We start from the raw sequence: 23,733 nt of genomic DNA, 5'->3' as shown, positions 1-23,733 counted from the left end.
ATTTTGCTTCATTCAAGAAAAGTCAAACATACAAGTCTCAGTACATTTAAAAACTTCAGGGGAGCAGATGCATCCAGTCACCTAGCATAAAATCAGTTGAAATGAGATACTGGTGATTATTTTTGAACCATGGACCGTTTCAGTAGAGAGAGAAGGGACTATAACCGCCTGTAACAGCCTGCCGATTAAGAAAGATTTTAAAAATAACGTATTCTATGTTAGCTATTATGTTCAAATAATAATCACCAAGCCAAGTATTTTACAAAAAGCTTCCATTTCCATTTGCCTCTTAATAGTGCCGATCATGTTCAGGTCTATACCAGACTGACACAAATGATTTTCCATGATTTTCAAAATTTTCATAATTTATCCTTAGTACAATAGGTATCAGATAAAGAATTTTTAAATTGAGGGAAATCCTGTGTCTCTTTGTAAAGAAACATCAAGGTTATCATTGAAAGAAAGCGTGAATTTGAATTCCCGGTTGGAAAAATTCTTTCAGATCCTGCAGCTTCACCCGTTTTGATGCTCTATTTAAGTTTCCTTTTGACTGTAATTGCACTGTATGATGATGTTTTTTTTTTTTTTTATAGTTCGGGGTTTGGGAAAGACTTTTGGCTTCCAGCCTAAGATGCCTCGTCTCCGTATTATTCATAACTTCCTCTGGTACCTCATATACGGGCACCCATGCAGAAACAGCTACACTGGCTCCCACTTGACCAGTGAAACACCAGCAAACCCAAACAACCCTGATCGTGATGACAACCATAAAAAACAGGACGGCCCAACACAGCCATCTGAAAGTGCTGCCACCGACTCTGTAGACCCACAAACTGCACATTCTGCTCTGTCTAATTCAGATGCGACATCCTCAGGTGATGAAGAGGATAAGCTGAAGGATAAATCAGCACCTGGTGGTTCTGTGTCTGACATGAAAGGTGAGAGCATCATGTGTGGGAACTCTTCCGTTAAATAACATTTGTACCCATTTTGAATCTGCTTACATTTAGTTTCTTAATGACTTTACTTGTTGTCAGAAGGCCAAAATGCCTATGTTTTCAAGCAATTCTTTTCCCGACTAACCACCTTGATTTTCCTGTAATCTTCTGCCTGCCTCTGAAAGTGTATTGTGATGAAGATTCGTGGAAGAAATTCATTCCTCCTGTCCGTGTACACAAGGAGTTTGGCAGCGGCTGGGCGATGGTTGGCGACGTGCTCCTCTGCCTGCCTCTCTCAGTCTTTGTTCAGGTCATACAGATCAATTATAAGGTGAGCACACGTTTTGTTTTTGAACGATGTTATGCAGTCCATCCCACGTACTGTCTGTGCACTCTTAGGTTGTTTTCTCTTATGGTGACATGATCCTCATCTGTGACAGTGATGCTGAACATTTGACTTACATACATTTGATTTCATAGTTGAATAGCTGTGCAATGCAAGAAAAACGATTATCCTAATGGTAATCATTTATTCCCTGCCAACAGCCTACAAACACATGTTCTTTAAAATTGAATTGTTAAATATTACCTGGACATGATATACACTCAATTTCCAGCATATTAGGTACATGTAGTTTTAAACAAATGCTGCCTGATACATTCCTGCAATAAACGCCAGAGATATACTAAGAGGTGGTTCTAATATTTCGTGTATTCTCATTTATATAAGTGGACTGGTTAAAATATTTGGTGTATAGGTGTAAATAATAAACTGAATGTAGATTCCATCATCCCTCAAAAGTTGTACATGTGGGAATGTGTGAGATTGTTGATCGCCCACTTGTAATGCATGAGGAAAGACGGAGCACATGCTGTACATGAAGACTCTTTTGTTGACTCCACAGGTGGATGGACTGGAGGAATATCTCAACGACCCTGTGAAGCAACATCATCTTGTTAGTGCGCTCCCTGCCAGAATGAAAAGACAGCTGCTTTATAAACGGTGACTTTCCTTCTCCATTTTCTCTCTCTATAACACATCATAAATGAAATTCTAAATTGAGTATTTATGGGTTCCTTATATCAGGAGATACCTCTTCTCATTTTTTGAGAACCTGCAGAAGATGGTCTACATGGGTCTACTACAGTTTGGTCCTGTGGAGAAGTTCAAGGAGAAGGATCAGGTTATACCTTGTATAATATTTGTATATACATTACTGTATATGTAGTTTTTATTATATTCTAATTTTATATATTTGTATTTATGTTCTTTGTTAGTAGTGTAAAGATGGCTACAACTTTAATTTATTGTGCAGCCCAGTGTTGTAGAATTACAAATAAACGTACTAATTATGAAGTTTTTTAAGTTGCCTCATATGTAAAACAAAACCAACTACAATTGAAAAGGGCTTTCACCAACACCAAATACAATATTTGTATTTACAGCACGTGTTTTTAAAAGCAAGATACAGAGGTTCTTTACTTGGTCAAAGGACATCAAAATGAAGTCAGTTCTCTTCTCACAAGTCTCATATTTTGTCTCCATACCTGCACCAGCTCTTTTTGTACTTGAAGCGCAATGCCACTATTGTTGACACCACCAATGCTGAGCCGCACTACTGGCTGGTCACAGAGTCGCCGGACAATCCGTTTGAGAGGCGCCGGTACACATTCAACACTGCTGAAGATGTAGAAAACTACTGGTTCGACCTGATGTGTGTCTGCCTCAATACAGCACTGGGTACACACACACACACACACACACACACACACACACAAAGCAGAATCACTCACAACACTGGTAATTAAGGGGAAAATTATAATTTTCTCTATTTGAAGATGTGCTTGTCTTTTTTTTTTTTTTTTTTTTTCTAGGGGTCATCCGCAATAAGAGAAATGTCACAGAAGACGATCCTGCTCCTTTATTTGTGCCCGAACGCAACGTGTTCATAGGATTGGCGTACCTGCTAAAGTAGGTGGAGTATGATTTTTCTGTAAGACGTGTTTATTAACTACATTGATATGTTGTGTTGTAATGTGTCTGGAATCTCTTGCTGTCATTGTCCACTTCTTGCTTTCATGTTTTTGCCACTGTTACAGATCAACCTGTGTCGATGGTGCTTGTAGTAACAGCAGGTTTTGAAAACAAGAAGATGAAGCGTTGCCTTCCTAATTGATTTTTGTCTTAATTTAAAGGCATACTATGCTACGGAAGCCCTGAGAGACCATATATTTATGATAACAAATAATTTAAATTATTTTCTTTTATTCTTTAATTTGATTTATTCATGTCATTATCTCTAAATAACAAATGTTGTTTTCCCAAGATAAGGGGATAATTTTCTTGAGATCTCAAGTTAACAAGTTGTTTTTCTGACATCTCAAGAAACGATGGTCTAGTCTAGTACATGGGATAGCAAGTAAGTTAGCAACAGGATAATTTAGGAGTGGTTGTCAGTGTTAGTCAGTAGAGCACAGGACTCTCAATCTAAGGGTTGTGTGTATGATCCCCACATGGGGTGAATATCTTTTTTTATCCCTTTCAACAAATTAATTATGAGACTTTTTCACATCCTCACAATAAAGCAGGTGCTGGAGTGTGTGGGTCCCAGCAATATAATATATTTAATTTCTGCCAATACCCCTCCTCCTAAAGCTTACAGCTTTAATCTTAAGTTGCAGTTGTACATGGAAAAAGTATACTCACTACGAGATAAAGAATCGGGTGTAAACAAATATATTTTACTTACACTTTTTGGTTCTTTGCTTTCCCATGTTTTATACGATAATCAACTCAAACTAGCTGACATTTAAATTCAAAAACAGGTCAGAGCAGTATAATTTCAGCTTATCACCAGTGTGTTAGAGTAGTACTGATGTGTGTCTATGCTGTATACACACACACACACACACACACACACAGGGGCAGTCGTGAAGTGTGCGATGACGGGTCAATACCAGGAGACGGTAAAGGAGCAGGAGGTCTGGACTCTGAATTCTTTGGTCATCTTAAACGCAACTGGCTGTGGACCAGTCACCTACTTGCTATCAAAAATGTATGTATTCAAAACACAAGCAGAACATGTGTGTATGTACATAGACAAAAGACAGTATGAAATGCAGCCTAATGTTTGTGCTTTCTGCATTTTGGTCACACGTATCTGGTGTATTTGTTTTTAGAACCCAAGTGGTTTAGAGGCGAAGGACAACAAAGTCAGACTGAAGAGCCTGCTGAATAATACTCTCAGAATTGCACTTCAAGCTGGTGAGTTGTTGCTTGGAACATAACGAATATCTCTCATATTCATATTGGACTTTCTGTTCAATCGTAAACAAACTTTCATAGCCAAGTTGTTTTCTTTCCTTAATTCAGCATTAACAATACCTACCTATGAGCCTTGGAGTTATTGATGCTATCTTTGCGCTGCTGGTTTTTCCATCTGATGTTATGTTGACTTTGAGTGGAGGAGAGAAGGCGGCAGCTTTTTAAGCTTCAAACTTGTCTTCCGTTTTACTGGCTCGCTGTTACTGTTCCTACTTATCAATAATATACTTTTTATATGTCTGTGTTTAACAGGAGCAACTACTAAACCTCGTTACGTGACTACCAAAAAACCACTGATGCTAGAAACTGTTGAGGTATGAGTTCTGTTGCCAGTTTTTTAAGTCTGCCTATCTAAAACTAATGCAGTCTAATACATCAGTCCTGCAATAAATTGTACTATTAATGTTCAGTTTTTGTTGAAACTGTTTTAGAAAGGTGTTGATTTAACTTTATGATCATTTTGGAGGATGTAGTAGTTTTATTGTTGTTGTGAAATACACTCCAGAACACCTACTGCTATAGTGTTGCTAGCCAGAGACTGCTTAAACCCAGAGTTGTTGTGCTCTGTTAGCTCCTAGTTGATATGTTCGATGTTGGATGACAACGGTGATGTTATTGGAACTTTTCCCACTGAAGATGTCATTTTCAAAATGCTTCATTCACAATTAAACCAGCGACACCCATTTTACATTACCCACTTATTTTCAGTCTCCCTTTGTTGATGTTCCATATCACACCATTCTGTTAAGATCAGTGCCAAACAGCTGATTGCCCTGCTTGGATGGCTAGTGAGACATTGACTGGTTCTTAAATCTAGTTTATGGTGTTTGTGATCTTGTGTCTTGAGTAACATTTCAGCCGAGATCAAAGAGTACAGGCTGCAGACAATGTTTCCCATCGGTGTGTTTTTGTAACTAGGTGGGTGTCGAGCCTGCCTCCAGAAACCAGCAGGTGGTCGGAGGAAAGGGACGGAAGAGGAAGAGAAGCAAAAAGGAGGTTGTCAAGGTCCCACGCAAGAAGAAGAAAGGTAGGATGTGAGCATAAAAATGAATGCATGTGACCGATGGACTAAAGACGGATGAGGTGCATTCTTATTACTTTGTGTGTTTAATTACCTTAAAGAGGTCAGAAAACGCACTCCTGCTCATGACGATGCGGACCACCAAGCTTTGAAAATGATGACAAGACAGAGAGTCTACTGGTCTGTACAGGAAGATTCACTGATGATGCTCTGTAGTGTGGCTTCGCACCTTTTCAATAGCAAGGTACCACACACACAAATACATGAAGAAGTGTTGTCTAAAACTCTTTTTGCGTCCCTTTTAAAACAAAGCAAGGCCTGGCTGTGGCCATTTAAACCAAATGGTGATTTTTCCACCACTTGTTTTATTTGTATAATTTTTAGACAGAAACTTATTGAGTCATTCAAACAAGTCAAATCCACACTAAAGCACAGAGCTAAAAGAGAGTCAATATCGGACTCAACATTTGTCAGCTGGACACACACACGGTTCCAAATTAATGCTGGTAAATTCTCAATAACTTCTTAATGTGTAAACAGGCAGCTGTAATTGTATTTTTAAGAAGTGGGAATATTAGCCAAATTCCCTTTTATAGGGAACAATCCTTCATTTCACCTGAAAAAATCAAAATCACCAGATTTAGAGATACATGGTTATCACAGGACAGTGATGATATGCCAGTACGCTATTTATAGTTTTGTTCGCTGCTACAGAAGGAATTCATTAGATTTTTTTGCAATTGTGTACAATGTGTTTTGGCGCAATGTGTAAATTATGACGTCATAACAACTTGTACAAACGTGTTATTTTCAAAAAGTAATGGATGAATGCTACATCAGCTGACTTGAGGCACCACAGTCCTTCAAAGAATCGGACAATAGGTTTAAGACACTGGCCATGTAACCACAACAGCTTCGCCCAGACAGGGACCTACACTCCTTTCCTGTCTGCTCTATATTATGCATACTACTAAAACATAAAAAATACATTTAACAATTGTGACACTAACAGTTACATCTTTATATATGTTTTGAATGTGCAAAAGTTGCCCCGCATTTTGATCATGATCATAAAATAAACAAAAAATTATTGTCCTGATTTTGATCATCAGTTATGTTTTCTACTCGCTCTTCAACCTTTTTTCTCAAGTCAACTATGTTTCGAGCTTGTTTGTACTTGTTCAGAGCAAAACATACAGTGTATTGTTGATGTTTTGCAGTTAAAAAGGCCATTCGTACCTTACTGTGTGGTCAGAGACCTGCTCCACGCTGAGTTTGAGATATCGGCAGATAAAACATCTCTAGCTGTCGGGCGTCGCTCAAAATACATTCTCAAAAATCCTCAGACGCTTCTGAACTACAGGTAGGTACACATAATGAAAACACATATTTTTAAACCCAAAGCCTGCAGTTTTTTTCATTAACTGTGTGTTGCAGGATCTGTCTGGCTGAGGTGTACCAGGACAAAACTCTTTTGAGACTGTTGGAGGAGAAGAGACCTGCAGATCCGGACAGTTCAGAGGTGTGTTGGTTTTTTTCTTTGTTTGTTTATTTCTGATCTCTTGACTTTCTGCCTTCACAGTTGGATATTTCTGCCTGTGTTGTTTTAGGATTGTGCTAAAGGATTCTCTGAGTATGTCAGGCTGCTCAGACAGAAGTTCTCCTCTACTCTGAATGCTAGTGATATGATCATACCTGACACAAAACATCAGCTCTTCTCAAGGTAGGAAGAGGAGGAGGTTTTATGTTCTGACTGTAACACAAGCAGTAATGGCTGAAACAAGAAGCTGAGTGGAGTTTGTAATGTAATTCTGTATACGTGTGTTACAGGTTTAGGGTTTCAGCAATAGAGAATAGAAAGCAGGTGTCGTGGAGAGACGATCTAAACTGGTGAGGAATCATTTTGAATTTTAGATTTTCTTCCAGCGAAATAAGTTCGAGTTTTTAGGGTAGCAGTTATTTTTTTGTTTGTGTGTGTCCACTGCAGCACAGACGACATTCATGCCATAGTGTTACATAACTTGATCCAGAGCACTCTGGCCATGACCAACTGTCAAATGAAGTCCTCCAGATCCTTTCAGGTACGGCCATCTTTTAATATGCTTTCTCTGAAAATAACGCAACAGACCTAAAAACACAGACTTATGAAGTGTAAAAATACCATAAAATTTAAATAAATGAATAATGATAAAAAGTCAAGTCTAAACATGTGTCCATAGTCCATTTGTCCACATTTCCCATGACACTCGCACAAAATATGCACAATCTTCTGATTATCCATCTGTGTTCTGTCTTAGACCTTCCACATGTACAGTAAGTATAAACAGGAGCTGCTGTGCCAAGTGTTCCTACAGTGCAGGAAGAGGGGTCTGGTCAACCGCCGTCGTATTAATCAGCCATTTGGGCCGAAGAAGAACCGAGCACTGCCCATCCTGCCGATGTCCTTCCAACTGTCCCAGTCCTACTACAGGTACACGGCCACCTGAGGGAAGATGAATCTGTCAATAATCAGATTACTTATATTTTATTTATTTCATTTGACCAGATGGTCTCTTTAACCAGAATGTAACGTGCAAAAGACTGTTGCACTATTTATTTATTTTGATAAATTTGTATGGTACACTGCTATATTAAACATAATTTGTTGTGCCAATATACTACACAGTCAATTATTGAGCAAGTGAGGGCATGTGGTATTTTATTTTGATTTCCGTGTAGTACCGTCTCAATACAATTCTATATTTTAAGATGCTACATTCACATTTTTTTATTAATTATTAACACATACAAATTATTGCAAGGAAACCAGATACTTAAAAGAAAAAAATGACTGATACATGTAAGCATTAACAATGGCAACAGCAGTGCAAAGTGAGGACACAGTGTAGTGCCAAAACTAAATATGCGTAGGCCTAGTAAAAAAATATTTATCCCGACTAGACCTACTGAGATTCACTACGTGTCCAAATAAGGTTATTCTTAACCTTTTGTGTGTCTCTTCAGGTGACACTCAATGTGACTTAGGATCAAGTTCAAGCCATCTAATTGTAATGCACTAAATGGCAAACATACGGAGTATTTAGTAAGGCCTCTTGTGACTGTAAGATCTCTTCTAGGCATCCAGGAACCGTCTTAGGTTAATTTACATTTCAGCTACAGCACCCTAATCTGAGTTTTGTTTTCTGAGCAGTTCTTGCCTCTAAAGGTCCCTGCTCAATGGAAGAGTAATTTCAGATCAAAAGTGGGGGGAAAAAAGCAGTAGTTTTTAGTAGGAATATTAGGGAATGGACTAGGGATGGGGATTTAAATAATCAACTTTCCAAATAGATGTATGAAAGCAGAATAATACCAAGAAAATCAAAAACACATAAAAAACATCTTTGTGAGTTTACAAATTAGCGCCATGCCTTTCGAGTATTTTCAAACTCTCCTATCATCTTTTTGACAAACATGAATTCCCTGGCGGAACTTTTTAGCTCTTGTTCCTGAGTTGAATTCATGGTAATATTTGGCTTCTCCCACTGCTTGCTGACAGGTGTTTTTCGTGGCGTTTTCCTCACTCGTTGTGCACTGATTCCTTCCGCTTCATGAGGAGTCTGATCAGCAACAGGACGGGAGACGACAGACCTGTCACTATGTTCCACCATGAAACGGAGAACAGGACAGCGAACGGGGAGGAAGTGATGGAGAGAAGAGCAGGGTCTGAAAGGAAAAAAAAACTAAGCGAAGGGAAGGAAGATGGCCGACCAGTGAGTGAACCAGAGGTACAACCAGAGAAGACAAACAGTGACTCCACAAAGGAAAGGGAGAACGACCAAAGAAAAGTGGAAGGAGTAGAGGAGTTGATGGAGATAGACATGAACGAGAAAAGGGCGTTGACAAGCAAAGCAGATGAGCAGAAAAACCCAGAAGATTGCTTTTCAGCTGGTTCTGGTGAAGATCCATCCAGCAGAGAGCAGACAGATTATCAACTACCCAAAGAAGACCCACTGAGAGTGGCTGCTACTTCAAACGCAGCATCTCGAGCTTCAAAGGAGCCTCCAGGTGTGTCGGACTTGCTGCAGTTCTCTCTGGACTCTCCAGGAGGAGCCTGTGCGGCCTCTCTCAGCCTAATGTCTCTGGGACTGCTGAATGTGTACATGTCGATACCTAAACAGATGGTGGTGGTGGACAGCAACCTGGTGGAAAACGATGCAGTCAAGAAGTGAGTTGTAATCCATGTACTTTAAATGTCACCGTTGCATGTTGTTGTAGTTATAGTCTAGAAGCAATTATTGTGAATTCTACTGGGAAAGAGGCACAAATCTCAGAGATAAATATAACCAGAGAGATATTTAATAACCTAATTTGAGTGTATTGACCGTTTTAAGAAAACAGAATTTCCCAGCCTCATTATAGACACGGCATTTCCAATTATACTTTTATTCCATTTACTGCTGTCTATATTTAGTTTAGATTTCCTGAAGTCATTCTGCAATGTAAATATACCACATGCAATTAAATAGGGAAGTATGGGGATGAAGTTTATAAGTAAATATTGTTTTTGATTGAGGGGATTTACAGCTGTCCATGCACAACATAATAAGAACACTGATAATTAGTTTATAAGTTTATAAGGATTTGCAGTCCTTCTTTAGGCCCAATGTCAAATTGCGTTTGTCCTTTTTCTGAAAGGACCACACTGAGGTTTTGTGAAGGTAAATTAGAGGAAAAGCTTGGTAGTGTGGCTACGTTGAGGCACAAAAATACAAATAGCTCCTGCATCTGTTGTATCACTGAGATCACTGTGTTTACAGGCACACCAGTACCCTATTTTTGAGCATTTTGTCCCATCAGTTTACAGCTGTAGCCAATAAATACAGTCCCCTCCAAAAGCATTGGAACGGTAAGGCAAATTCCCTTTTTTTTTTTTTTTTTTTGTTCACTGAAGACATTTGGGTTTGCATTAGACCACAGCATTTTTAGGTGTGCAAAAGTAATGGAAGAAATAAGTAAATAACATTTAATATTTGGTGGCATAACTCTTGCTTGCAATAACTGCCTCAAGCCTGCGACCCATCGACATCACCAAACTGTTGCCTTCTTCATTTGTGATGCTATTCCAGGCTTTTACGGCAGCTTCTTTCAGTTCTTGTTTGTTTCAGGGTGTTTCTCTCTTAAGTCTCCTCTTAAGGTGAAATGCATTCCAGGCTTTTACCGCAGCTTCTTTCAGTTCTTGTTTGTTTCAGGGTGTTTCTCGCTACAGTTTCCTCTTATGGAGGAGAAATGCAGCTCTGTTGGGTTAAGGTCAGCTGATTGACTTGGCCAGTCTGAAACATTCCACTTTTTCCCCTGATGAAGTCCTTTGTTTTGTTGGCAGTTTGCTTTGGCTCATTGTCCTGCTGCATGAAATGGATTGTGATACCTTCACCCCTGCACTGTGGAGGTCGTTGGTGATGTCACTCACTGATGTTTCGGGGGTTTTCTTCACAGCTCTCACGATATTTCTGTCATCAACTACTGTTGTTTTCCTTGGCCGACCTGTTGGACGTCTGTTGCTCAGTACACCAGTAGTTTCTTTCTTTTTCAGGACGTTACAAATTGTTGTGCTTGCTATGTCCAATGTTTGTCCTTCGTTCTTTTCTCAGCTTGACAATGGCTTGCTTTTCTCCCATAGACAGCTCTCTGGTCTTCATGTTGGTTTATCCTCCTTAACAGGAAATGCAGTCTTTATAGGTTTGAACCAAGGATGAAAACTTAGACTAGTCATGTAGAGCTATTTAATGTTTGGACAATCAACCAAAAAGGCAACACCTGGGCAACAAGAAACATCTGTCAGTCACATGTTCCAATAGTTTTGCAAAAATGGGTGGGTTCAAACAAAGGTTGGTATGTCCTGAGTTGTTTAACACATCTAGATGTGAATACCAGGAAATAAAAGCTGAAATTCTGAACTATTGTCTCATCTTTTGATCTTAAACCCAAATGTCTTCAGGGAACAACAAAAACAAAGGAATTTGCCTTACCGTTCCAACACATTTGGTGGGGACTGTATATTCAAAAATCAAATGTAAAAATCAAATCCATCGACAAGTCTGGTAATTGCTGAATGAGCAGACTACTGAATTTTTTTTTTCATATTGTTAACGTATTGATCCTTCCTCCCCTCCTGTTTTTTAAGATTCATGTCATGATCCGCATTGGCATGCATTCATATAGCGCCAATGGATTAAAATGGAGGCTCTGCTCTTTATTTACCCATTGCCATGATGAATTGTAGTATCGGAGCTCCATTGATAATGGCTTTTTTTCATCCCCACACACGCGCTTTCATCAGGTTCAACATACTCAGAATGATTGAACTTATTCTGATCAGCTGTTCTGGAACCGAAAACTCTGCGTTTCCCATCTCAGGTTCAATCAACTTAGGGCTCAGGGATAAACTCAGAGTTTGTTAAGCCTGCTTTCTGAAACAGGGCCCAGGTTTCTGAAACCAGGATATGTTTACATGCGCAACAGATAACCAGGATACTAGTGCTGTTTAGTCTAATGAGAAAAGTAAGTGTAGAATCTCTGGCACTGTTTTATCAGATATACACAGAAGGACACTCTAGCAAGGTGCCAACTATGAGGAAGAGACAAAGTGAGACAACATCAGAAAGGCAAGACAAGTTTATTTATATTGCACATTTCAACAATAAGGCAATTCAAAGTGCTTTACATCAAACATAAAAGCAACATAGGGTAATTGAAAAAAAAATACACATTAAAATATAATTTTGGTGAAATAGAAAATAAAAACAGTAATAATAATAAACAGGGTAAAACAGGACAATAAAAGTTACAGTGCAGTGTAAATTAAGGATTAAAAGAGTAAAATAGAAAATAAAAACAGGATGAGGGGTTGAGCAAATAATTGAGTTACAGTTATTTTGAAAAGAGAATACGCAGAGAAGTACACTTAATCTACTCTCTCTAGCTAGTCTGTACTCAGGTCCATAGCAATCTTTGGGTCCACTGAAACTCCAAAAACCCTCGGACACTACAGAGAAACCAGGACATCTGGACGTCTGTCCGCAGGCCACTTTGATCCAGTTATACTCTGGACCCACTTGCGCATTTACAGGTGGACAGAGGGTCCTGCAAATCACTCAGGCACAAGAAAATGAAAACATGTTATTTAGTGAGACTCTATGCAAATGAGAGAAACTGTGTCTGGGCTCATGAACATCTGTAGCTTTAGTAAATATCTCATGTGGAACGTTTTCAAGTCTGTTGTTTGAGTTGCAGAAGAAAAATAATGTTGTCTATGGCTTTTCAGTATGGCAGCACTGGAGGAAGAAGAAGAAGATGATGACGGTGATGAGTGTGAGGGGAGGAAAAAAATGGAAGTGAAAGCACATCAAGCATCACACACAAACTACTTAATGATGCGGGGATACTGCTGTCCAGGCATAGGTAGTGTTTTTTACTTTCTTACTTTTCTTAGATCGATGAATGTTTTGTGTCTCACTTGTACCTGGTGTGTGGTAGAGAGTAAAGTCCAGTTTTCAGAATAGCTAATGAAATTTTAAAAGCTTAATTCAACGGGAATCGTCATTTGTTTGTAAGTCAGTTAACAAGGCGCACAATCACAACTATACACTGAACATTTATAACAAAAAACAATATACAATAAACAATATACAAAATGTATAAAAACAAACTATTATAAAACTATATAGCTTGTTTACAGGAATAGAAACCAAAACGCAGCATCAATTTGACTTTCATACATACGATTTGAAGTTCTTTCTTTTACTAACAATTGATTTGTTTCTTAAATTTTTAAGAAAAAATGCCACAATCTCAGGTGTTAGCTCCTTAAATGTGAAGATTTGCTGTTTATCTCTGTTTTGTATCATTGTACATTTGATATATGTTTATATCTTAGAGTTTAGGACTGTCGTTCAGGCAATAAATTGATTATTTAAGAAAATTAAAACCGGTTAATCTGTACTAGAAATTATTGTTTTGTTTCATTTCTAGTCAAATTGCGTAACCTCAACACCAGTGATAACATCGTGGTGGAGTCGTGTACTGTGAGGTTGCAACTGCGCAACACACCCGCTCACCAAATGTTCAGTATGGAGAGTAAGTATCAATGCATGTCAGACATGTACAAGCACAGTTTCACCTTCAAAAAAAATATATTTATTTATTTATTTATTTATTTTAGACTCTCCACCATTGGACTTGACTAAATGTGGTCCATCACTACTGCCTCCCATCCTCGCCTACTCCATCTGTTCCTCCTCCTCTTCTCCACATAGTGTGGAGGAGTGTGACAGGCATTTGATTCAGCAAAGAGGATACACTCCACAGGACATAGAAGCATGTGCTCAGCTCAGAAGCATCTTAGATGAAGCTGGTGAGTATGGCTTGGATACACGTGACCTCTACCGGACTCATGCACACCTGGAGGAGCCACAGTCTGGACGCACCAGGAGCCTGCAGCAGTATATTAAGGTATCGTGTTTTACCATGTAAAAAATCATTATGCAACACAAATATTTAATTTAAAGCTAAACAGCATATAAAATGTACAAAATACCTGTAAAATAAAGCTAAAAACCAAACTACACTTGCTGCACTCTCTGCCACAGAGCAGCTATGTCAATTTAACAATTCAAAAAATATCAATTTTGGTGAATGACATCTTGGAAATTCATAATATATCCCGCAAATGAGGCATTAGATACATTAAGTCACGATGAAGGAAAAAAAAAACATCTTAACTCTTGTGACTGGTTGGATTTTGGCTCCCATCTCGTTGGCTCTGCTGTACCAAACTCGACCCCCCAGACATTAATCTATGATTGCATACTTGCTGTTTGGGGAAGAGTTTAGCGAACAATTAGTTACCTAGTTCCTTCTTCCTCTGTCTTTCTTCCCGATCTGATTTTCTCCCTTTTGCTCCAGGAGTTACAGGAAGAAGGCCAGGTGTTAAAAGTCGGGGGTTTGGGCATCCGTTGGGTGCTCATGAAGCACGCTGATCCGTGGCTGCTGACCGTAAACTCCAAGCAATGGTCCCAGTCAAACCTCCCGACTGCCAGACTCCCCTTTGTGAAGAGATGCAGGCGAGGAAGTCAACAGGAGACCGAGGAGCCGCCAGCAAAAAAATCAGCTGTGGAAAGACAAGAGGGCGAGGACAGGGAGGACGTAGAGGGATTGTCGAGTGACACGAGCAGAGAGAAACTGAACGAGGAAGGACAGCTGGAAAAGCAGAAAGAAAGGGCAGATGAGGGAAGTGGAGACAACTTGTTGAACTTGGAAGAGGAGGAACGAAAGCAGATGCAACCTGAAGAGAAAGGCGAGGAGGAGGCAGAACAGGAGAAGGTGGAAACTGAGGAAGGATGGGGGGAAAAGAGAGAGCTTAGAGCCAGAGCGGACAGTATAGATGAGGAAGCGTGCTCTCCACCATCAGGACCAGATGATGTTGAGTAAGTACAGACTGTGACAGATTGATTGACTAATTATCTTTTTGCAGTTATTTGTACATTTCCCCTTTCCACGTGTCACCTCTTTCTTCTTTCTGTTTCCATCACCGACCTCTGATCCACGCAGTGAAAATGTGAGTTTCATCGGCCGGCCGTGGCGCATGGTTGACGGCAGTCTGAACCGGCAGGTGTGTAAGGGCATGCTAGAGGCCGTTCTTTACCACGTCATGTCTCGACCCGGACTCACGCAGCAGACATTAGTGGAACATTACAAAGATGTGTTGCAGCCAATGGCGGTGCTGGAACTGGTGCAGGTAAAATGCTCTCACCTACATAAGCTCACATGCTTACTCATTCTGTTTCGGAAAAAGGAGATGTACACAATGTTGTCAGAGAAGTGGCGGTTCAGAAAAAGAAGCCTGGTACATTAGCTCATTTATTTAACAATACATTGAATTCTAAAAGTATTTTAAAAAATTACCCTTCTTTATGGCTGATCTATGAACCTCCTTATTTCTCCCACAGGCACTCATAGACATGGGCTGTTTGACAAAGAAAACTCTGGTGAAAGGTCCTAAGCCCTCCCTGTTCGCCCGCTCTGTGCACCAGACAAGACGTGAGGCAGAAGTGAAGATTGAGGAACCAGACAGTGTGTTTTATGAGCCCACCATTAGCTGCTGCCTTCGACTCAGTCAGGTGTTACCCAACGAACGCCACTGGAACTATTGTCTACCATGAAATTAATCATGGACCTCGAATGGCCTGCTTTTGGCCTTACCTGGCTTGACCAGGCTTTTGAAGTGTAAGCCTCAAGTTGGGTAAAAATTTCAGAAACGATCAGACTGTGAACAGTTTCATGTCAGGTTCTTTGACAGATTAGCTTTCACTTCTGGTTTTACAGAACATGGATTTCTTTGTACATTTTTGTTCAGTTGTCCATTTTAAAAATATTTTGTTTTGTGTTCCTATTTTCTTTGTATGCTAATAAACCTAAAGTTATCAATAAAAATGCATTACATTACACTTCTGACTTGAGTGTTAAAATGTTGTGACAAACAAGATACAAAGGAACTACATGAAAGAACTGCTTTCATCTTTTAATTGGAAAGTAATGTGATGCTGTTTATTTTTCCAGTCGATGGCAGTAAGAAAAATCCTAGAGCTTGGTTTAGCACAATTGAGAGAATGGTAAACTCTGCTACTCCCTGGTACCGATCTTTCAAATTATGACTGAAATGTTTTTTCATTCTTTGTTGACCACTGATTACTGACATAATGTCTAAAATATTGCCTTCCTGTAACACTTGGGTTTCCTGCCTAGCCCATGTTTCTATATTGAGCCAGTTTAGCCCAATTTCATTGGAAGAACTCTCAGCCATTGTCTCCCAAATGCCTCTAGTTATCTTGATATTACTCCAGTCGCTCTGTTTAAAGATGTTTTTAGTTGCTTAGGATCATGTATAAACTCCATTGTAAATAGCTCTCTTAGCTATGGCTGTGGGCCTGATTATTTTTAAGATACAATTATTTAGCCACTTTTTAAAAAAACAACCCTTGACCCATTGCTTGCCAGTAATTATAGACCTCTATCCAAACTTCCTTTTATTTCAGAGGTTATGGGAAAAACTATTATGTAAACAACTTGTACAGGTCCTGAACAGCCATGAAATCTTTGATAAATTCCAGTCTGGTTTTTCATCTGAGACGCATAACTGAAACTGCTTTGCTTGGGTTTCAAACGATATTTTAATAAGCGCTGGGGAGTGTTGCTCTTTTAACCAAACTGCAGCTTTTGACACTTAAATTTCAGTTCAAGTTTTCAAATTCAGTTTCTCAAAATTGTGTGTTGTGCAGTCGCTCCCATTTTGTCATGGCTGACAAAAAACTGAAAGCCTCGTCTTTTGCCAGAAAGCCTTGCGACCTGAAGTCTGTTGAAAGGTCTAGAGTCGCCTGGATAAGGGCCTTTTAAATTTCAATGTGTGAAATACAAGTTACAATTTTGCATTTGATTTTCAGTTTGAACACGTAAAATCGATATTGGACGATTATGTGATCAGTTTTTCCAATCAGCCAAACCCAGCTTTGGATTTGGCTAGTGGACCATTGCGCTATTTCAGGTGCCATTTGATGGGGCGGGACATTAAAGTTTGATGTGCTGCAGCAAACTTTGGAAATGTTGAACTCATTGAAATGCATAAATGGTTTGTTATTATTGAAAAGTTATTACTTACCATTAACAAATAAGAAACGAATGTAGACCATTTTTCTTGCACAAGGATTTAATGACAACAACCCACAAAAATAAAAATACTATTACTGTATATGCTGCATTTATATTATACTAGTGGTAAGCTATCGGGTGTACTATTTGAAATTATAATCAACAATAACATTTTATAATAAATGTATAAAAATTATACTAACAGCATACTATTAAATGAACACTATACTCTTCATTTTATGTGATAATATTATACCAATACACTAATTTATAGGCCTACTAGTTTCTTCAGGTTGTGGGTAGAGTCTCTGCAGTAAACAGATGATTTAGCTAGAGCCAGGAGGCCATTGTGCCTGTGTGCTCTTTCTAGCCTCCTCCTCCTGAGAGCAACACACTTCCTTTTTAGTTTTTTACATGTGTTTTACTAAAGTTATTTTTAGAAATATTTTTCAGTAATTTTATTTTAAGTGTGGAGTGGGTTGTGTGGGTGGTGCACGTGTATTGCATATACGCCCCTGGTGCAAAAACAACAATTCCCCATGCCACAAGCTGCAATGAGTCAATCACAGTAGTTTTCTGAGTATTTTCTCTCATCACTGTGATGATTGATCTGACTTTTAAAAGCAGTTTTTGAAGTTTCAAGTTTCCAGATACTAGGGTCTTCACGTCCACAGTCCTCCACTTGCACACAAGGAGAAGGAACACACACTTAGTATAAATATTTTGCCTATATAATAAATTGTTTGTTACATGAACATTTTTTCTGTGCTCTTAAATTTTTATTATTTAGGAAGCGGAAGTTAGCCGGCAGCAGTCAACACAAGGGAATATATAGCCTCCAACACCAACTAGCGTTGTAAATTTAGTTTAAGTACTCCTATTTCTGGTGTTGCCCTGCTGTTTAAAAAATACAACAGTACTGGATGAGCACTGCTGAAGACTTTTTGAATACAGTTGTACTTGAATGCGCCAAGTCATCAAGAGAGGGCTGTCAGGAAACATAAAGATAAAGATCCCCGGGAAGTTGAGAAACAATTGCTTGGCACACTGCACTCCACATGACTGCACAAAACTTTCCTTTCTAGGTTGACTTCAAGTCAGATTTCAGCCAAGTTTCAGCCATCTTCTTTGGCTTGAGGCTGAAGCTGCTTCACCATTTACTCCTCTTTAGATAGCTCATCATCTATCAAACTTCCTGTTTTTTTTCCTCGTGTGAAAACTACCCATAGGGCTACAGATACTGTGTACACAGATCAGTATGTCTGAATGTGTGTGCATAGGCCTATGTTTGTGATGAGGAAGCAAATTGCTCCTGTCTGGACAATACATTTCCTTACATTCATATCATAGGGGTTTACCCAAATACAGATAACATTATGTGGATATTAACTCAGTTTACATTTTTGTTTCTTAGATTTGCACTTCCACCCCAATATAATGACCATGATGGAAGTGATTGGAGTTTTGCTTGAGAGACTCAAAACATTAAGAAATGTATATAAACAAACAATGTACCACTGGAAGACTGAAACATATTTAGAATTGTTTTTGCTCTCTTTATATCACCGTAATTACCATAACCACGTACAGTAGGTAGTATATATTTGTTTACTCTTTGTCTAATTTTTATGAACATGTTTTTTTGCTTTTGTCATAAGCAGCTTAGGGAGGGGGATGTACAAAAGAGGAGATGGGCAGGGCCTGATGTAAAAGTGGTTTCCGGACCACAAATGATCAACTTAGTGTGGTGTGATCACAGGCTGCGCTACCAATATTGTTCTACTACGACAGAAACTGAGGACTTTCTGACCAACTTTGGCTTTTATGTTCAACAATTCTTTATATTTGTCTTACCAAAAAACAACTGTGAATAATGTTTTTCCGTTTAATTCTTTTGATTGTTTCCTTGATGAGTTTTCTGCGCGACCTCCATGTATTCAGTTGTGGTAAGTAAAGAGTTTTCAATTTGTAGGCCACTTTAAAAGAGATTTATAATCATCAGATTTTACATTACATAATGATTTCTTATGGTGGTTTGTCAGAACCTTTTTGTTCTGTTGTGCAGCTGTTGAACTCTGCCAACGCCATTACAGTTCAAGGCGTAGCCTGCTTTAATGGCCTGTACTTGTATAGCGCCTGTCTAGTCTTTTGACCACTAACAGCACTTTAACACTCTGGCTCATTCATTTTTTTGTGATTCCTTTGTGCATTCATGCTTCTGTATTCTGTAGCATTTGGTAATTTTGTTCTTTTAAAATGCCTGACAAATAAAGCTATATTATCATTATTAATATTAATTATCAGAAACAAGCACATATAACTAAAATTATTAACATACAATAACTACATTGTGTAAAATTTCAGTATATGGATATTGTGTATTTAAGGTGCACAACACGCAATTGTTTATGTACTGTATATACAAAATAATTAGACCACATAAGATATACATATGCTTCATTAAACCAGGACAGTTGCTTTTTTTGTCAGTGTTGAATTGTACTTATACTCTCAATTTGCCTGGCACCATACAATTTCGGCAATTAACGAGAGATTGTCTTAAAGAAAATATGTAAAATTGAACAAAAGCAAAACTACAATAGCTCTGATTGTCAGTGTGTGTGGAATGGCAATGGCTTTAAAACTGTATCTGCCGTTTGATGTAAATGTCAAATTTAATGTGTGTTACAGATGAAAACTGTGCAGATAAACCTGTGTTCACTCCGTCCAGACTGGTAGTGAAGCATGGCGACCGAACTTCTGCCAACTGCACTGTTTGTCAGCATTGCCTCCCCAATGCAGCCAATGGTTTGGAAAAATCTGTGGGTGTCATAGAAAAAACCGAAACCACGATTTCATGGATAATTGGCACAATGACTGAATGGGACACATCTGCCATCTGCTATTATGCAAGCAATGCTGGCCAGTGTTGTACCAAACTGCTTGTAACTGTCTACCGTAAGTAAACATGCTGTTGAACAAAATACTGTTGCTATAGTAATAGTAATTATGAAAATTATTAGAACTTTATTTGAACTCGGACAACCACATTTACAAGTACTACACAGATGAACTATTCAACAGTAAAGTAAAAATGAAAGGTGCTTTATTAATAATACACTTCAACAGTAGAAGCCTCTACAGAAAGTTCTCTAAAATCAAGGATTATTTGTGTCGTTTCAAAGAGTTCAGTGTAATCACTGTATCTGAGACTTTGCTTGATAATGAAGATGTCTGAGATGTGGAACTGAAAGGATATGAGTTGTTTAACATTAACCAACAGTCTTTGTTAATACAATGTACCGCCATAGCCTATTTCCTGTTATTGTAAAACCAAGTACAATTACAACAGACATGGCTACACACAAATAAAATTGAAAAAACTAAGTCGACTACTCATAAATGACACCGTGGCCACTGTCTTGTCTTTGCTATTTTTCATAAATGTATTCAGATAAAAAATAAAAATAGGACTAACACCTGCAAATTGATTCAATATAGAACACCAGAAGCCATCACTGCCATTAAGGTGGACCTAAAGAAACAGAACTGGAATGAGGTTTATGCTAATGATGAATGTAACAAAGCCTGAGTCTTTGTTTATCACTTTGTGAAAGGAATGGTGTTAAGAAAACTCAAATGGAAGAACAAATACGCAGATAAGCCATGGATTACCAAGGGGATAGATAACGCATGCAAAAAGAAACATTTATGCAAAATACAAAAGAAGCAGAAAACAAATATAAGATATATAAAAATAAATTGTTAAGTAGGCTATAATGATATCTAATAAGGAGCATTATCACAAACTATTGTAATATTATGTCCAAACTAATATTGGATAGAATTTAGCAGAACATCTTATTTATAAAAAATTCTACTCCATTTTTATTAGGGGTGTTGACAAAAAGGAAATAAGATCAATAATCAAAATCTATATGTCAATAAAAATATTATACAGTGTATAGTGAAACATTTAACACATATCTGCAATCAGTTGTTCCAAACAGGTATATTTCCCAGGAAAATGAAAACAGCAAATGTCATTCCTACTCAAAAAGTGGAGATAGATATCTATTCTCAAAATATAGACTAATTTCTCTGCCTCCCAGTTCTCCAAAGATAGAAAAACACAGTTTATTGAATACTCATCATTATGGTTTTAGAGCAAATTGGTCGACCACAATTGCAGTAATGAAACTGGTAGAAGAGATCTCTACTGCAATGGACAACAAGGAATATACTGTGGGAGTGTTTATAGAATTAAAATTAAGCATTTGATGTTATTGATCATGGCTATGGTATTAGAGGGATAGCGTCCATGGAAGTTACCTGAATGACAGATTTTAATATGTACGCATTGTCGAATCTTATTTGTTGAAGGTTACTTGTGGTGTTCCACAAAGTTCAGTGCTTGGCCCAAAAGTGTTTATACTATAAATAACATATGTAAAGTGTCTAAATTGTTAAAATTTGTTTTATTTGCTGATGACACAAATTAATATTGTTCTGGGAAAAGTTTGGAACTGCTACTGAATAGAGTAAAAAAACTGAAAGCACAAAATAAATGGTTTGATATTAAGTATGAAGGGGAATATTTTTTAAAAAGGCTAATGCCAAAAAGGTACAATAAGCTAAAGTGTCAGCCTACACCTTTTCAATTAATTTTTGTTTTTGTTTTCCTTTCAATTTGTTATTTATTTCTACAAACAATTGTTAATAATAAATAAATACTAAAATAAAGCTGTTGTTTACAACCTTTATCTTGCATCTGTCTCTCTACATCTGTCTCTCTCTTTTTCTCCACAGAGCCTCCACATAATGTGTCCATCAGCTTTGTTGATCACTCTGGGCCGATGTTGGAGGGTCATCAGTACACTCTGCAGTGTACAGTACAGGATGTTGCTCCTGTTGAAAACCTCACTGTGACCTTCTACAAAGGACACACAGCACTGGGTCAACTGCAGTCCAACAACAACAACAAAGAGAAGACACCAGTGACTGAGACCTTCACTTTAAACATCATCCCCAGTAACAAGGACGATGGAGTCCAGTACTGGTGTGAAGCCAAGCTAGAACTGGGACCTGAAGGACCACAGCGCCCTCCAGTGGTGATGTCGCAAAACATCACTGCAACTGTCCACTGTGAGTCTGATAATAACAATATCGACACACGATGACACCCTTGTTTATCATGTTGGCCTGTTTTGCAGTGATGGAAGACGTATTTTGATCTGTTACTTAAATCTGCTCTAATTAATATGACTACTGATATGTGAAAGGGTTCTGCAGTTCCCCTCATCTTTACAGTTTTTAATAGGCCTAGTGTTTTTTTTTTACTTTACTGTTTTTTATGGACCCTCACAAATCTCATCAGCGTTGTTTTACACTGCGGTAGATTGCTATTTTCAGAAAAAAAGCCGTATAAACCCAGTGCACACTACCTGGCCAGCGCCAAACAGCAGGCAGACAAAGTTAGCGACTAACTGGTGAACATAGTGAAGCAATTAGCAGCTTAAAAAACAAGTAATACCTTCAGTTCGTGGAGACCAAACATGGAGCTAAAAGGAGAGTGAATATTGGGCATTGATTTTTTCAGATGACCAGAAACACAACAAATGAATGTTGATGTAGCTCTGTTTCAGTTTGCAGAATCAAAAGGTAATATTAATATGTAACTGTTGTGTTCTCAACTTGTTTCCTCTGCCACCCAACAGCTAGCCGTGCCCACTCACCTTGTGTTTCCAGCCTAGTCAATATTATGTAGCTGACAGTATCAAAGTTAACACGGGCCCTGCCGAAGGAAATAGCTTCTCTATAAATGCAGTAAATGTTATATCGTTGGAGAGAGCCAGGCTGGCTTTTCCCCCATTTCCAGTTTTTATGCTAAGCTAAACTTAACCCGCTGCGAGCTGTAGCTTCATATTTAGTGTACAGACATTAAAGTGCTGTCAGTCTTATAACACTTGGAAAGAAAGCAAAAATGTTTACTTATATGTAAGTAAGAGTGCACTTTTCTGCTCTTTTTACCTTAATAACAGGTGTTGTATTTCTCTTAATCAACACACAGATAAGCCTCATCGAGAGGGGTCATCCCATAGAGATCCGATTAACCTTACTGTCTTAGAGGGAACCCCTCTACAACTGAACTGCACTGCTGTGGGAAACCCCAGCCCCTCATTCACCTGGACGCTACCATCAAATAAGATTACTTCCTCCAGTCGCAGTGTTTTCAGTATCGGCTCTGTAGCTCTTCGGGATAAAGGGCGGTACACCTGTTTGGTCAGCAACGATGTAGGGACTATCACTGTGAATTTTAATGTGGTTGTCCAACGTGAGTAAAAATTTAAATTGTTCTCGGTTCCTTTACCCACACACTCGACTTATAAAAAAATAAAACTAAAGCAGGAGTTGTAGTGGTTGCAATCTAGGGCTGAACGATTTAGGGGAAAAATCGAATTAAGATCTTTCTGCCAGATATTGCAAGTTTAACAAATTTTCAATATTTAGTAGGCCTATGTAATAGATAAAACATGTCATCGAGCATTACAACATGAGACACCATCAAAACTGATGTGGCACGATTTGCAAAATAAAACACCCTCTGCAGACTCCCAATCGTATATCAACAATAAACACAGATAAAACAGACAAAAAAAGAATAAGTTTAACTGTGTACCTGAGTTAACCATGCTAGAAGCACAAAAATCAAGGACAACGGAACCAATTAACAAAATCTGAACAAGTCCGCAAAATCAGGCAGGCAAAGC

The 23,733-nt window shown here is 38.4% G+C and overlaps 2 protein-coding genes across 3 annotated transcripts in view; both read left to right on the top strand.

Annotated features, from left to right (window-relative positions):
• LOC119898680 (general transcription factor 3C polypeptide 1) overlaps positions 1-15,765 on the top strand; it is a 30,751-nt gene extending 14,986 nt beyond the window's left edge. The window contains exons 17-40 of the mRNA XM_038712863.1: positions 594-938; positions 1,124-1,269; positions 1,844-1,941; positions 2,026-2,122; positions 2,496-2,679; positions 2,814-2,910; positions 3,862-3,994; positions 4,119-4,203; positions 4,516-4,577; positions 5,182-5,290; positions 5,386-5,528; positions 6,505-6,647; positions 6,722-6,806; positions 6,895-7,007; positions 7,115-7,174; positions 7,272-7,365; positions 7,582-7,754; positions 8,820-9,488; positions 12,585-12,721; positions 13,292-13,396; positions 13,482-13,771; positions 14,225-14,745; positions 14,870-15,056; positions 15,268-15,765. Coding sequence (XP_038568791.1) covers positions 594-938; positions 1,124-1,269; positions 1,844-1,941; positions 2,026-2,122; positions 2,496-2,679; positions 2,814-2,910; positions 3,862-3,994; positions 4,119-4,203; positions 4,516-4,577; positions 5,182-5,290; positions 5,386-5,528; positions 6,505-6,647; positions 6,722-6,806; positions 6,895-7,007; positions 7,115-7,174; positions 7,272-7,365; positions 7,582-7,754; positions 8,820-9,488; positions 12,585-12,721; positions 13,292-13,396; positions 13,482-13,771; positions 14,225-14,745; positions 14,870-15,056; positions 15,268-15,480 — 4,289 coding nt within the window. The 3' untranslated portion in view covers positions 15,481-15,765. The remainder of the gene's footprint in view (positions 1-593; positions 939-1,123; positions 1,270-1,843; positions 1,942-2,025; positions 2,123-2,495; positions 2,680-2,813; positions 2,911-3,861; positions 3,995-4,118; positions 4,204-4,515; positions 4,578-5,181; positions 5,291-5,385; positions 5,529-6,504; positions 6,648-6,721; positions 6,807-6,894; positions 7,008-7,114; positions 7,175-7,271; positions 7,366-7,581; positions 7,755-8,819; positions 9,489-12,584; positions 12,722-13,291; positions 13,397-13,481; positions 13,772-14,224; positions 14,746-14,869; positions 15,057-15,267) is intronic.
• Positions 15,766-18,681: 2,916 nt separating this feature from the next.
• LOC119898681 (immunoglobulin superfamily member 10-like) overlaps positions 18,682-23,733 on the top strand; it is a 47,995-nt gene continuing 42,943 nt past the window's right edge. The window contains exons 1-4 of one of the 2 annotated variants that reach the window (XM_038712867.1): positions 18,686-18,909; positions 19,655-19,921; positions 21,773-22,108; positions 23,034-23,297. In XM_038712867.1, coding sequence (XP_038568795.1) covers positions 18,837-18,909; positions 19,655-19,921; positions 21,773-22,108; positions 23,034-23,297 — 940 coding nt within the window. In that variant the 5' untranslated portion in view covers positions 18,686-18,836. Of the gene's footprint in view, positions 18,910-19,654; positions 19,922-21,772; positions 22,109-23,033; positions 23,298-23,733 lie in introns of both variants that reach the window. The other variant, XM_038712865.1, reaches the window with a different exon arrangement.

This window comes from Micropterus salmoides, unplaced genomic scaffold (assembly GCF_014851395.1).
Source record: "Micropterus salmoides isolate LMB-PRFRI ecotype aquatic unplaced genomic scaffold, ASM1485139v1 Ms_hic_scaffold_12, whole genome shotgun sequence".
In the NCBI taxonomy this organism is placed as follows: Eukaryota; Metazoa; Chordata; class Actinopteri; order Centrarchiformes; family Centrarchidae; genus Micropterus; species Micropterus salmoides.
The sequence above is the reverse complement of the archived record's forward strand: the minus strand, read 5'-3'. Positions and strand labels throughout refer to the sequence as shown.